This window comes from Pomacea canaliculata, linkage group LG12, assembly GCF_003073045.1.
Source record: "Pomacea canaliculata isolate SZHN2017 linkage group LG12, ASM307304v1, whole genome shotgun sequence".
Lineage (NCBI taxonomy): Eukaryota > Metazoa > Mollusca > Gastropoda > Architaenioglossa > Ampullariidae > Pomacea > Pomacea canaliculata.
Window position 1 is genome coordinate 19,908,361 of NC_037601.1, and position 14,735 is coordinate 19,923,095.

The 14,735-nt window shown below is 41.1% G+C and overlaps 1 protein-coding gene and 1 non-coding gene across 4 annotated transcripts; one reads left to right on the forward strand and one right to left on the reverse strand.

Annotated features, from left to right (window-relative positions):
* Positions 1-301: 301 nt before the first annotated feature.
* Positions 302-12,598, reverse strand: LOC112553444 (inter-alpha-trypsin inhibitor heavy chain H3-like). 3 transcript variants are annotated; one of them, XM_025220663.1, is made up of 18 exons: positions 11,609-12,597; positions 10,791-11,043; positions 10,510-10,661; positions 8,501-8,611; positions 7,948-8,195; positions 7,279-7,427; positions 6,740-6,865; positions 6,352-6,514; positions 5,475-5,698; positions 4,948-5,262; positions 4,381-4,599; positions 3,969-4,098; positions 3,424-3,474; positions 3,310-3,390; positions 2,832-2,906; positions 2,490-2,600; positions 1,876-2,184; positions 302-1,578 (listed from the first exon to the last, which is right to left on the reverse strand). In XM_025220663.1, the coding sequence occupies exons 2-18, from the start codon at positions 10,860-10,862 to the stop codon at positions 1,439-1,441; spliced, it is 2,676 nt and encodes an 891-aa protein (XP_025076448.1). In that variant the 5' UTR covers positions 10,863-11,043; positions 11,609-12,597; the 3' UTR covers positions 302-1,438. The 3 variants fall into 3 exon arrangements, with proteins under 3 accessions (XP_025076448.1, XP_025076447.1, XP_025076449.1); XM_025220662.1 differs by having other exon boundaries at positions 3,310-3,474; positions 11,609-12,596; XM_025220664.1 differs by lacking the exons at positions 302-1,578; positions 1,876-2,184; positions 2,490-2,600; positions 2,832-2,906 and adding an exon at positions 2,917-2,975 and having other exon boundaries at positions 3,310-3,474; positions 11,609-12,598.
* A 1,811-nt stretch (positions 12,599-14,409) lies between these two features.
* Trnat-ugu lies at positions 14,410-14,482 on the forward strand. The gene has a single exon. It is a non-coding gene; the product is annotated as a tRNA-Thr (tRNA).
* The last annotated feature ends 253 nt before the right edge of the window (positions 14,483-14,735 follow it).

The following is a 14,735-nucleotide window of genomic DNA, read 5'->3' on the forward strand; positions in this document are numbered from 1 at the left end:
ACAGTGAGAGGGGACACAACTTCAAGGAGGCATTGTGTTGTCTCAGGAAGACCACATAGCAGTGGTGTCTCGTCTTGCAACCAAATCACTCACTACACCTTCAAGTATGGATTCAATCTGCTTTGTTCAACATTTTGCAGTGCGCATGACATTTCGTGTTTGATCGTTTCAAATATATTTAATTTAATCCATTTCCTTGATTCCATTAAATGCACAAGATTCGGACTTAATCGCTCCATGCATGCAACAGACCCGTTCGATTCGAAATAGATTATGTTCAAACAAAGACAATCAGAAGGAACAACTTTTAAAAAGTATTTTAAGTCATAAAATGAGAAAACATATACACACATTAATGTACTGTATGTGCAAATGAAACATTCCGAGATCATCAAAGTGTAAACCATCTTTTTTTCCCATGGATCCTTATTATCTAACTCTGCACTGCCTTCTTTATGTTGACATGGTAAATAGTTTAACTGTAAAATAGGGGCTTGCCCTTAAGCATGTCTGCACATGTTATTCGTGACCTAAAAAAATTAAACTGTACGTGCGATGGAAATAATCACAAAAAGATATATTTAGATACCAAACACTTATGCTTAGTAAAAACATAAATGCAAGTTTTTCACAAAGGTGATCATAGTATAACAACTTTGTATGAAATCGAAGTTCCAGAACGTGTATGTGTTAAAGAACACGAAGGACATATTCTAGTTTGAGAAAACTTTGGTCAGGTTTAACTTGACAAATCTGTTTGACAGATACGAGGATACAAGGAGAAAAGTATGCAAAGTATTTCATTGTCACTCCACACCTTGCATGTTAATATTCGGACCGACACTGGTCAAGCACACCATACCCTGATGTGAATTCTATACATCTTAAATCCACCAACAGCTTCTAAGAAGAGATTAGTAGAATTATACAAGGAGAGGTGAGAAGTTCTTGCACGAGGGGCTTCGGCACGTGATGCGAAGATTCAACATTGAAGAGGGTCTCGTTCATGTCATCGAAGCGCTTTTCAAGGTGCTGTAGAAGTAGTCTCCCTCTAGCTGCTATATGAAGCCCTATGCTGTACACAATATTGTCAACACCTACTGAAGTAGGCTAATACCTTTAAGGATGACTACCAAACTTAGGAACTGGTAGTGTCTACCAACTACCAAGTCTCTGGGTTGAGCAAGAAGAGGGACAACCTCTTAGGCGTTATGTACATACAAACAATGTCTACAAACAGATAACTGCCATCATAGACATAGTAGATTATCGGTATGAGGAGGATAATTTGATTGTTTTCTTCCACTTATTTTTTTTCCTTGACAATCCAGATTATATCCAATGTTTTGACGGTCAGTGTTCCTGGCTTGCTCATTAGGCACCTTCTGGAGACAGGGGGATGGGAGTAAGTAAGAAAGTGTTCCCAGAATGCAGTTTGCTAAATGCGATAACGCTTCGTGAGCTCTCTGTCTCCAAGACGACGAGAATTGTGATTCGTGGTCTTGAAGAGTTGTGCACATTGCTGGGCGACTTTGCCATTCTTTTTGGACTTTTGGTCGTTACCAACCATTGCGTCACCTGTGTACACACACACACACGAGTGTACAAGTATACATGACAATAAATAATCTCAATGTATTATAATTTTTAACTCATTAAAATAACAAGGATAACAATAAAAGATAAATATTTGCTCTTCATAACAATAGTAAGTAAAAGACTTATATTCGATACCTTACCTTACCAAAATGTCTGTAAATGTGTAAATATCGCCGCAGTCACCCCGCATTCACTCAGCTCTCTGTTCCATTCTTCAAGCTCACTACATTTTCTTTCTCTGTCCTCTATCTTCTGAGTTCTTATTCATGCACTCACCTAGCACACCACCATGGAGTCTCCTCGCGTGCGCAAGATTACTGGTGGTGCGAACTTTGACCGCCAGGAACGTGGTCGAGCATTTAGTCTTCGCGACCAAGACTGAGACATGAAAGGCGCCGACTTGAAGGTCCAAAGTGTTCGGCGCCTTCGACAGGTCGTTGAAAAGAGTTGAGCTACCAGAAGGGTCATGGAGGACATCGAGATTTCCATCATCGTTCACAGAGATGTTTACATTCTCTGCGCCTCGATAAATGGCAAGAAAACTCATCTGCTTGTCCTTCTGACCCGTCACTATTCTGAAATTCTCTGAAAATAATAAAAAGCTAACTATGAACATTTTTATCTATAAAATGATAAAAGGAAATCGTTTAGGTAAAAGACTTTGATTTACATTTTATTACTATAAAAAAATCCTGAATGACATTTTACCAAAGTGACAAGAGACAACCAAGCAAGGGACATAATTCATTACTGTGTTTAATAATAATGGAAAGGCTAGTGAATAAATTTTCTCTTTGAAAACGCTGTCTATATAACGGACAATTATATATATATAACGACACTGTCTGTAGCAGGTCAAAAGGAACTTTTGTGATGTGAGCAAGAGCAACCTGTGGTATATTCGAACAAAGTGTAGTTAATGTCAGCCTTCGGATGCAGTTCAAAGCAGATTTTCGGGTCAGAAGAGGAATCACTCAGCAGGGCAGCTTGCAAGATGACTCCTGGAAACAAACGAAAAATGCACTGACTACAACCAACAACTTAAATAAAATATTAAATATTTCTAATATGTATGTCACAAATAATAACAAAGACGAAGATGACAACAATCGGATTTGTAAAGCGCATGTCCTCATGTTGACACGATGATATATATGTGGAACACATCTTCATAAAGATAATAACTTGGTGAATGTTAGGCTGCACCAACGAGGGAAAAAGGAACAACTCACTGCTATTGCTTTTGCAGAGCTTCTTTTGACTCTTCGGTCCTCGACGGTCCTTATTCGGCATTCCTCGCCTCCCCACTTGGAACAGAATCAAAGACCATGTTCACCAGGTTCGTTGCTTGCCCTTTCCGTTGACACAACCATTTCCTTTAGAGCCAAATGAGTAGGGGGTAGGATAGGGGAACTCACCCAGATTTGTGGAACAGTGTCTTTACCCAATAATTTTGAAAATGCACATTGCTATTCCTTTAAATTATTCGTGAATCTTCCGCTCCACAGAAAGCGAGATGCGCTTCAAGAAAGATTATTTACTTTGACCTCTTGTTTAATGACATATTCTGAATTTTTGTTCAAACAGAATACTTTTTTTAAATAAAGCTTAAGTTTGCTTCATATAAAAATGTCAAGCGAATATATTCGTGTGATGTCTACCCGTATTTCTGAATAACTAGTATGGCGAGTAACTGAGTGAATAGTATACCGTCCATGTGGTTTTGATCTGGGAATACTGGTCCGAAGTAACCCATTAGTGGTAACATTGATGCGTATCTTGGTCTGTGTGGTCTCCAGGGTGAGTTTTGTAGAGCTACACGATGTGGACCCATGTACTGATAATGCTGCCTCACGCTGGATGTCCTCATTAAACCTGCATACCGAAAAGTAAAGCATGACCCAAACCAGTAGGTCTTCTAACAAACTCTTGTTTGCTTATCTATATTTATAATAAATCTGAGAGTTGAATCATAAGAAATTTCACTCACACACGCATACAAACACACATGCACACATACAGGCGTGCACGCATGTGTAGCTATGGATGCAGTAAACACGGTGTCTTACAGTATGAGGATTAGTATGACTTCTGTGAATTATAACGCGTGAATACCACTGTGCTATTTAACATTAAACCCATCAGTAATGAGCAGTTAGATCCACTGTTAATTAATAATTTTAATAGCTGGTAATGGAGAATCCTATTCACTACACTTAAATAGTTACATGCATCAATTTCTTATTATCCTTACAGTCTTCATTTTCTCGTTTACTGACACATGAATTTCAAATTAGGATATTTCATGGAAACAGTATCTAATGTGTCGTTTCTTTTTGCTAGCATCTCTCTTTATTGTCTGCACATACCTGGAGAGTCGGCATTTCTCTCGTCGGTGTCTGCAAAGGACGCAGCACTCGGCGCGTTATCGTCGGCTTTCTTGTCAGCATCCTCGGGCCTCGTCACAACCATTGAGGTAAGCGGAGTCACAAAGTGATACTGCAATAAGTGTTTATATTGCAATATAAATCTTGGCATTGACACTAAACAACATTATTTTCCTTTTGGTGAAAAATATCAGACTACGGTGCAAGTGTTTTACAATTTCAACCTAAATAACAAGACTGGATGTGAACATTCACAAACACAGTCACACAAGTGTTTTTTACATTCATCATCAGAGAGCTGTGATCATCTAGAACAATTAATTTTTCTTCATTACAAAGGTGGCATTCTAAAACTGAAAGTCAAGTTGATTGGTCGAGTCCAAGCGCCACTGACCTGGAGAGACAGCTCCAGTATTTTGGTGTCCAACTCTTTCACGAGGGTCTCGTTTGTCTTGAAGGCCTCCTTCTGCTGCAGCAGCTGCTTGATGGTCAGATACGCCCACGACCGCTCCGTCATGTCTGCCAGGTCGCGCGGCACGCTCCAGAAACGGTTCTCTCCTATAGTGTTCAACGTCAGCTGGGTGACGAGGCTTTCGTCGAGAACGAGGTTGACCTAGTCAGGAAGCAAAGATGTTTAACCATGTGTGTATCTTGTAAACAAACCAAAAGACTTTTAATCTATTTTTACAAGCAAACGAAAGAAAGAAGACAATAGAAATATTATCGAACTATGGGATCAGAATTGTCATGAATCCTGAAAATAGCAGAGAAAAAATAATTATTAGAGGTAACCAACAAGAAGGAAACCAAAAAGAAAAAAGGGAAATAAATCTGTTATCTCCCAAGACAGCGTGATAGCCAATCATCGGCAAACAATATGATTACAAAATTTTCCTGTACAAGTCTAAGGACAAAAAGGAACATTCGTTAACTGGGATATGCGAGTTGATGAATGTCTTACCTGACCTGTTGCACCTTGACCTGATACTGTCAGGGTCAGGCCCATGGCCTGACTGAGGTCAATGGCAGTGGGGTTGTCTATGCGGCCAGCCACGACGGCGTCCGCTTGGCCGAACATGGTGGGGAACACGCAGGTGGTGAGGGACGAGTTGTCGATGCGCACGAGGCTGTTGTCGGTGTTGCCGCTGTCGTAGTAAGTGATGGTCATATCACGGAGGATCACGGTGGAGATTTCTGTGTACAGGCCGGTCACCTGCAAGGCTGCGTCCGCGGCGGGATACACCTTGCGTGCGAAACCATTGTTTTTGGCGGACACCTGCACCGGTTGACCCAAGTCCCAAAGTCGCCATTTAGAATAAAAGTGTATATCAGCAGAAATTTGTCATTTTCTCTCTCACGTGTGTGTATGTGTGTGGTGAGTGTGTTAGTATGCATGGGACGAATGTACACAAATCCTTAGACTGGCTAGAGACCCTTGCACACATGTGTGCTACATCGTATCAATATCAATATCACCTGCCGACTCACCTGCTTCATGAGCTCGTAGTCAGCACTGCTGCCGAATGCCAGGCAGTAAACGTTCGCCACGCCATCGTTGTTGGATGTGACATCATTAATGATCTGGTTGGACGAGGTCCAGCCCGCGGTGGCCCGCCCGTCTGTCAGGAAGAAGAGGACTGGCACGCGATTCTCGGCGCGCGCTTCCTTCAGTAACCTCAGACCCCGCATGAACGCTGCGTGTATGTTGGTCCCTGAAGACAGGGACATTCCACTGATATCAAACCTTTCTTTCACAGGAAATAACACATCTGTTACAAAGATTAAACAAAAAAAATCTCCCGCACTCATATCCCCTCTCCCGCTCTCTAACCCCCACCCTAGACACCTCTTCCTACCATTCTTCCTCCCGCCATCGTTTTTAGATAATAAATATTAAAAACAATTTTATTGTGGTACTTAGCGTTGTGCCCACGTTAACAGAATTCTAGTGAAAAAAAGCCTTATAACTGTCTTCTCAGATGTAAAAAAACAATTATTTAAATTTGTCTTTCGAATTATGGGCTGACAAATTGGCTTTGTCGTGAGTAGTCAGTTGCAGAACTCCTAGGGTGGATTGCTGTTATATCATAAGGGTCAAAGGGCGCGCAGTTATCCTCACATTTGCATATTTGCCTCAAATAGCCAGACAGGTTTGACATCACATCGCTTTCACTCTTCATTATCTCTGATTTTAATCTTTTTTTATTATAAAACTTCAACATTAGCACATTCTACATCAGAGACGAAAAACAAAACAAAACAAAAAAAACCAACAACAAAATAAAAACCAAAACAAACAAACAAACAAACAAACAAACAAACAAACAAACAAACAAAAAACCATAAGAAGATAAGAGAAGCTCACATCCAACTGCCCAGATATTATTCACATACTGGACAGCCTTGTTAATGTTGGTCTTGGTTGCCTCCACTAAGCCGTCCTGCCAATTCTCTACTTCATCGTTAAAGATGATAATGTTAAGCCTGTCGATCTCTCGGACGTCGCGAAGAATATTTGTCATCGCATTCTAGACGATAAATTATAATAGACAATTACAATTCCTTATCTTCTTCCGTAATTTCTCTTCTGGGATGATCTACAGAAAACAAATTTGTTAAACACATCAGTAGCAATAAATAAATAACAGTGATTAAAAAAATCCTCATACTAGAAAAAGTCGCATTGCTACCACAATCAAGAAACATGGACATTGCATCTTCATTCAACTGAGTCATTCCAGCTGTGAGCTTACTCTGAGTTGCACTATGGGTCGCCCAATCATCGAGCCACTGCGGTCAAGGACGAACACAATGTCAAGGGGCAAGGGAGCCAGGTCACTAGGCGGCACGAAGAAGTGGACAAAGTATCCGTCGACAACCTGTACATAATCAACACAAGTTATTGCCAAATATCATGTCAGAGGTCAGGAGGGAAATCTAAAGAAAAACGCACATTTTCAGTTTTTTGACCGAAAGACAAACGTTATGGTCCTTTTCGCGATTTTGCTATCGTATTTTCAAAACAAAACAAAAAACATAAACTGTCAATGTAAAACTTGTGCCTCAATGAGTGTGTCTTCTTCCTCCATGTACGATGCCATCTGAAGAGTTTGATTGTCCTGGACAATACGCGGACTTCATTCAATCATTTCGTCAGCGATTTGCATGTTGTTATTATCAACTGACAATCATTGGATGACTCAGCATAGATAAACACGTTGTCAAACACAGATACTTCACATATTTACTAGCATACTTTGTCGATGGAGATGCCACTCCATGATACACTCACCAGCAGTTCACCTGTGTTGGCCGAAGCTACGTCATACTGGACAACGAACCACCCAGAACCAGTGTTTTTCAGTTCGCTCTGTGTCGGGTGGAACACGACGTGGGCAGCAGTCGGGGTAGGCTGACTGATTTTGGTCAGAGCATTTTGGCCTGAAAAGGGATTTAAAACAGTTTATTAAGCGAATTAATGTTTTTAGTCTATTCTACTATCCATTTTTGAAATATTTTTAGAAACTGTATTTTGTGTGTGTGTGTGTGTGTGTGTGATAGATTACTTAATTATCTGGCTAAGCGGAGGAATACATCGACGGACAAACAGACGCAGAGACATAAGGTAAGATATTATAAGAACAGATATGTATATGCAAACAATTTAATCTTCATAGTCCTAGTTCACTTAAAATTACTCATCCTATTTAAATATCACATAAATGAACCCATGTTCCACATGTCCTGTGTTATGTCTGGGTGACGCCTAACCCTCCTACAGAACTTCAATTTAAATTATCAGACTGCTGCAGACACATGCGATTCACTTAGCACCGCTGTTTGTTCACGAGAGCCATTAAGGAATCTACTGGCAACACAAAACACAAATACAAGATATTTACAAATAATCTGCTTACTTATATCCACCCACACACTCCACCCATACTTATCCAACTATTACCTTCACTGACAGCGTTGCTCAGAATGTCCTTGCGGAGTGGCGGAGTCTTGACATCCTTTATCTCGGTGAGTTCTTGGACATAGACCTCAATGCTGAAGTCCTTGGCTCCCGTGTTGGGATTCACGTGCACCAAATGCTCGTAAGAACCAAAGCGCCTGCGCAGAAGCTCTTGATACAGGAGAGTAAAGGTCACATTTCCTCCAGCCTGGATGTTGATGGACACATCGAACGTGTTGGTGTGACGAGTGCTGCGCAACAAATGTAAAAAAACGGATTACAAACCAATCTTCACATGGAAAAGTTAGAAATTTGGCAGAACTTTCTTATAGTTTAACGGAAGTGCGTCATATAATAATAAACTATATGTCAAAAATTCTCTCGCACAATTCTGTGATTGCCGTAGAAGGATTTCAGACCGTAAATCCCCATGACAACCGAACCCCCTTTTATCTACAAGTCCAAGAGAAGAAACAACCTCAGCTACACGACAATCAACTGTCTTAGAAAATCAACTGCTAATGAATTCACAGCCACAGTGTTAATTAGTAACCACCTCTCTTCCACCAGACCCCCAGTGTGTCCTTTCGTAAGCGCCGTCAGGTACTGTTCTCGGGCTTGTCCCTTCTCCTTCACCTGTCCCGGGTACTCCTTACCTTCGATTGTCCTACAACAAGCAAAACCCAGGTGTTACTTTTCTTTGACAAACTTTATATCATTAGCAAAAAGTGTCGGGTGCATGCTGTGTGAAAGCTTGCGCTTCTGATGATGATGATGGTGATGATGATGATGATGGTGGATAGCAATGACTACGACGACAATGTTATTGCTATGTTATTGTTATCGCTATGTATAGTGTTTCATCATATTCGAGAAAGGACATGCTCAAAGATGAACATACAGTTGCTCTCAAGCCTCAACGTTCATCCCCAAAAGTCCATTAGTACCATAATCTAAAAACTCTCTTTCATGGCTAATTAATTATTCTGATCAAGATCGTTAGGGAAAACCCCAGCCGTCCCCAAACTCGATGGCAGACGTACGTTGTCACGTGATAAATGGTATCATGCATGACACCAAAACGAGGCCTTTACGGCAACAGTCTCTTTGCTCACAGGTGAATGCAGATGTATAATATGTGTTTGTAAGAGGGCAATCCAGCACAACAAGGAATGTTACAACAACAAAGCTGTCTCTCCCATGCACGCGGTCTGTAGAGGTTTGGAGCTTCAGTGAGCCTGGTTCCTATTCCTGAATAGATGCGGACTCTAGGCACGACCTGCTTTCCACCCGAAAACAAGATGCGAACCCCTTATCTCCGCTTGCTGTTGATACTGGAGACTGGGTGCTTCATCCCCCACTTCACGGCCATTCACAAGTTAACGCGCACTCACTGCTCGTGTCTCGGGGTGTGGGGGGTGGGAGGTGAGAGGTGGGTGGTGGGAAGTGAGAGGTGTGTGGGGTGCAGAGAGGAAGGAAGGAAGGCATGGCAGCGGTACACAGTCGTAACTACATCTTCCTGCTACAAGCGAAAACTACTCCGCGAACAACACGCTATAGCGATCCACAAAAATAACACAGTCTGATAGTAAGAAAGGGAGAGAGGGAAACAAATAAATCTTTGTTTACAAAAGTAAAAGAAGCAAAGATTACTTAAAGTCTATTTCTCGATCTAAGAAAAAGAACGAAAACAAGTACATTACTACAGTAAACAAAGACATGAAAATAAGAAGAGAGAAATTAGGTACAAAGATGGGAGTTGATGTCTGATTTGACAGGAATGTTTTTGAATTAATGAATAAGTAACATGTGGTAATCGATGATCGGCCGTGTAGAAGAGTTTCTGAGTGTGAGGATTTTAAAAGTGCATAGAGAGAGAGAGAGCGCTGTGTTCGCGGTCCTGTAAATAAGTGCCGTATGCAGAAAATAACCGCGTGCCCGAGACGAAAACTGAACCCAGGACATCCAACCTTCAATGTATGGGTGACAGGGACTAACAGCTGCACCACGGACCACCTGAAGAGAGAAAGAGGAGACAAGGAAAAATGAACTGAAGACTGTCAGAAGTGGCACAACCTAGAGGCAGACGGCCCTCCGCTGGTAAAGCTGGCTACAAGGCTTGTATCAATTTGTTGTGACAGAAGTTTATTTACAGTGAGTGTCGAGATCTTGTCATGTGACTTTCTAACTTCACATAGCAGTCTAGTCTCATCAGTGTGTTCAATGGGAAAAGATTTTACCAGCCATGGTATCATATCACTGTGAGCAGCTTGAAAAGGCTTTCAACAAAAACAACGATAATGATGATGATGATTGATGACTTTTGAATAAAATCTCGCAATAAATACTGAAACAATGTTAGAAGGGTTAACGACTTACTAACATAGGCTGTTAAGAGACTGCATGACATATTGAAGCCGGGAAAACCATAAACCCAAACCCCTAAACCAAACCTTGAGCTTACCCAAGCCTTGTCCCTAAACCTAACCCAATCACTGACCCTGTGTAACAATTCAAGTCTCACCCCGTCGTAAGCCCTCCCTAAACCTGAAACTAAATACCCACATAGAAAAGTTGGTGATAAAAGCTCCCTTGGGCAGTGTGAAGTCGAACATCAGTTCGTGTGGCGAAGACTTGTCGTTGCTCATGACACACTCGACCTCCGTTGTGGCAAAGCGGAATCGAACATCCGACCTGATGGCCAGCTTGTGAACGGTCTGGAGAAAAATGTGGACACACACACACAGCTAGTTATTCTTCTCTGCTCCTCACGAGACTAGACAATACTTCATTTGATCATGACTTCAGTCTGTTTGTCTTTCATTTACAAACTTGCAAGTACTTACCTGAGACGATGTCGGTTGGTACTGACACAGCAACACTAGCAGAGCACAGACCCAACGTGCAAAGGGCGCCATGACTCGAGACTGGACCAGGCGTCCAGCGGGAAGGGATGTGGATCCACACACTACACCAGCCACCTTCTCAATTCTCCTTATATAACCGAGGTTGAGAGTAGCTTCCCTCACAGTCTGGGTTGCAGTAGCATCCTGGTTTACACGGTGTAGCTCGTGAAAGGTCGCTTGTTTACTTTCCGTCCTGAAAGGAAATGCTCAACGCTTTCAGATGCGCAGATAAAGTTTTGAAAAAGAAACCTTTATTTCGCAACTGCCTCCGTCAGCCACAACCACAACCTTATCTCCAGATGTGGAAGAAATATTTCTGTAAAAAGCCAAAGGAGATTTTAACGACCAGTCTTTGCATATAAAAATAAAATGTCAATACGCTACGCATACGCACTCTTGAAAGAGAACATAACATGTTTTTAAAATACGGAGTGGTTAACTTAGACTTTTTTGGATCGGGGGGGGGGGGGAAACATAATATTTTCAAAACATCGGGTCGTTAGCCTAATTATAGCGCCGAGAATAGTATTCTCTGGATGTTTTCAAAGTGTAACTATAAGCTGTGCATTAAACCAGAGATTCCCAACCTTTTTCTTGACTGTACCCCAAAAGGGTGAAAGTATGTCTGCGGGTACCCCTCGCGCGTATGTTCGTGCATAAAAGTACTTATTTTCATGATGGTGTGTGTGACGAATGAGGCGGGGAGAAGGATAGGCCTTACCTAGGGTAACGACTTTCGCCCTCTCACACTAACTCACCCGCCTATTCGCACGTCCAGTACAGTAGTCACTACCCCCGGCGGTTGCCCCAGGCACAGGTGGCAGATTTGCTGTTGCTGGTTCTGACGGTGTGTCCCCTTCTTGTCGTCTGCAAGGACGGAGACATCCTCCTCACTCTCCACGGTTCCAGACTGCAGGTACCAGCAAGTAGCGATACGCGTTCAGGTGGAACCGGCCTCCCTCAGACTTGCTGCCTACAGTTGGTACGGCGCTCTGAGACGACACACCCTGCTGGTGTATTGGGAAAAGGCCCCTACTAAAGATCTACCCTAAACCATACACTGACCTACCATGTGACCCCTCTGCACCAAATCTACCCGGCCCTGAAGCTATTGACCTAACACTAAAAAAACTACTGCCCACCGCGCTTTACCCCTAAACTGCTACATCCTACCCTCCAACCTTGGCCTCGATCGTCTCCATCAGTCAAGTCATAAAAACTGACAGAAAGGCTCCCTTTATTGGCCTCTTCCACTGACCGCTGCCCACCTTTAATTATCTAAAGGCTGGTTCATGACAGTGTGTGCTTATTTATGTCACTGCGTACCCCTGGACAACCCTTCCCGTATCCCTAGGGGTTGAGAACTGCAGCATTAAATCACATTCTGGAAAATATCCTACTTGTGATTATACAATTCTAATGGTCGGTGAACAAATCAAACATTAACGTTCCTAGTAATAATTATTTGCAGCTAGAGTGTCATTGCCGGCTGTTTACAGGTGCCAGAGCGTTATGCAATTAGCTCGACTTGTAATAAGGATTGAAATCGTTAACTGAAACACCTTTTTGCCTCACAATAGCAGCTTCGTATACTTCTGTAGCTTAAGATATGACTCATTAAGTAATGTCAGGGGTAGGCTGAGAAGGAGTAGGGGAGGGTAAAATCAGATCTGTGTTTCAATTTCTTTGCTGGCACCTGTCCTGGTTATTTCTCTGAACTGCTTTTTCCTTACGTCCCAGCTAGACAACTCCGCTCCTCGTCTGATGATCATCTCCTTACTCTTCCTGTCACCAAAACAACATATGGCCACAAACAATGGAACTCTCTCCCTTTTCATATCCTCCACCTTCCCACCACTCAATTTCTTTAAACATGCACTGAAACCGCACATGTTCCTTAAACATTACTCCTAACAACCTTTCCCATAAATCTCGTCCTTTTTTTTGCACACTTTTTGCAATATCATGTTACTGTCAGCTCTTGTTCTTGTTATTTGGTTCCACTTTGTGTTTTCTGCGTTTGATTTTATTCTTCATTTAGTATGGTTATTCATTCTTTCATAGTTCATGTGTTATTTGTTTGTTTTCCTGTCCCTCATATGCCGTCCATGTTTTGTTCTTAAGTGATATGATATACTTTAAGGATGCAATGTTTTGTAGTACTCAGAAGGCCACAGAAATAGTAACAAAATTCTTCACACTTGACTGTCTTCGACATCACTATGGTGTTCTGCTTTGCTACTGAAACAGTTATTATACCCTCACATTTACATCTGCTTTATGTAAAGTTTATTGGTATTTCATTCTTTTTAGTGTTTAAACATTTCAAATTTATTATCAAATACACAAGATTTAAACTATTTAAAAATATTCAATGATATATAATTAGTTTTCACAGCAACAGATCCTTTTGACTCAAAATATGCTGAAACAAAAGCAATCAGACGGCACTACTTTTAAAAATATAAATCATATGCCTATATTAATGAATAGTATAAGCCATTGATCGAAACATGTCGCAGGTCAATGAAATGCCAATCATCTTGTTTCCCCATGGATCCTTACTTTCTGTTTTACTTTCTACATGTTGAAAGGTAGATAGCTTAACAGAAAATAAGATAATAATAAAATCGACACTTGCCACTAAGCATGTCTGCATGTAGCTTTCATGGCCTGAAAAAGATTAAACTGCAGTCTCCTACAAGCAAAGGAAATACGTCCTAAAAAGAATTATATTTGGATGCCAAATAATTTATGCTTTGTAAACATGGTGCGGTGTGAAAAGGTGTTAAATTTTGTGCATGTAGGTCTAAACATTCAGCTTATTCATACGTAATTTTATGACCTGAGTATTCAACTGGACAACATACTCAAAATGACAAGTATTTTACCTGCAAAAGAACTGTACTGTATACAGTGTACATTTGGGCACTTTGATCTGTCTGCTGACTCAGGTACTTTTTTGCACCATATTAAAAAAAATCTTGTTTATGAAGATCAATCTGTCTGCTGTTGGATAAAGACCAAACCGGATGATCGGGAAAAAACTGCTCTGTTTCTACTAAATCCTTAAAATGAACCATAAAGCAGCTGTGATGAGACCATGGTTCATATTACCTGCTTCGCCATGCATCTCAGACCCTACATCTGACCCAGTCCGCAAATCTACCCCAAAACCTAACTCTAAGCAAAACTAACTCAATCCTGAATATTCAGGAAAGATAAAATGACGATAAAAAAAAGTTTCATTCAGATTTGAAACTTTAATCCACTTTGCTGCTGCTCGGAGTTGGGCCTCTGCTCCGCGAGGAGTGACAACAGAGAGCGCTCTTGTGTTGTGAAGGCGCAGAAAGTCTATACGATCGACAATCATTTGCCTTTTAACAGTTTATAAGTTAATGTTAAGGACAAAGCGTTACAGGATCTATTATTTTTCGTAAAATGTATTAATAGTAAATAAATAGCTCAAAGAATATGGAGGACTATCAAACATTTTCATTCGAAAAGAGAAACAGGAAATTTATTTTATAGACATTTATACAAAGCACGTTTTCAAGAAGCCTCCATAGCTCAGTGGTTAGAGCACTGGTCTTGTAAACCAGGGGTCGGGAGTTCGATCCTCCCTGGGGGCTGCGTTCGTATTATTTTATTCCTCCTTGTCAGTCTTTTTTTTTTTTTTTTTCTTTAAATCAGCATTCCAGATTTCTTAATTACTTCTTGAGGAATATTACGGATATTTTTAAGTCTTCTTCCCATGTCATGGTAAATCATGAATTCACTGTGCACAATCCCAAGAAATTTCATTTGTGGATTGACCTAATTCATGATTACAAAATTTCAAACTGTCGCATTATTTTTTTTTTTTGAAGTCAACAATAACATTTT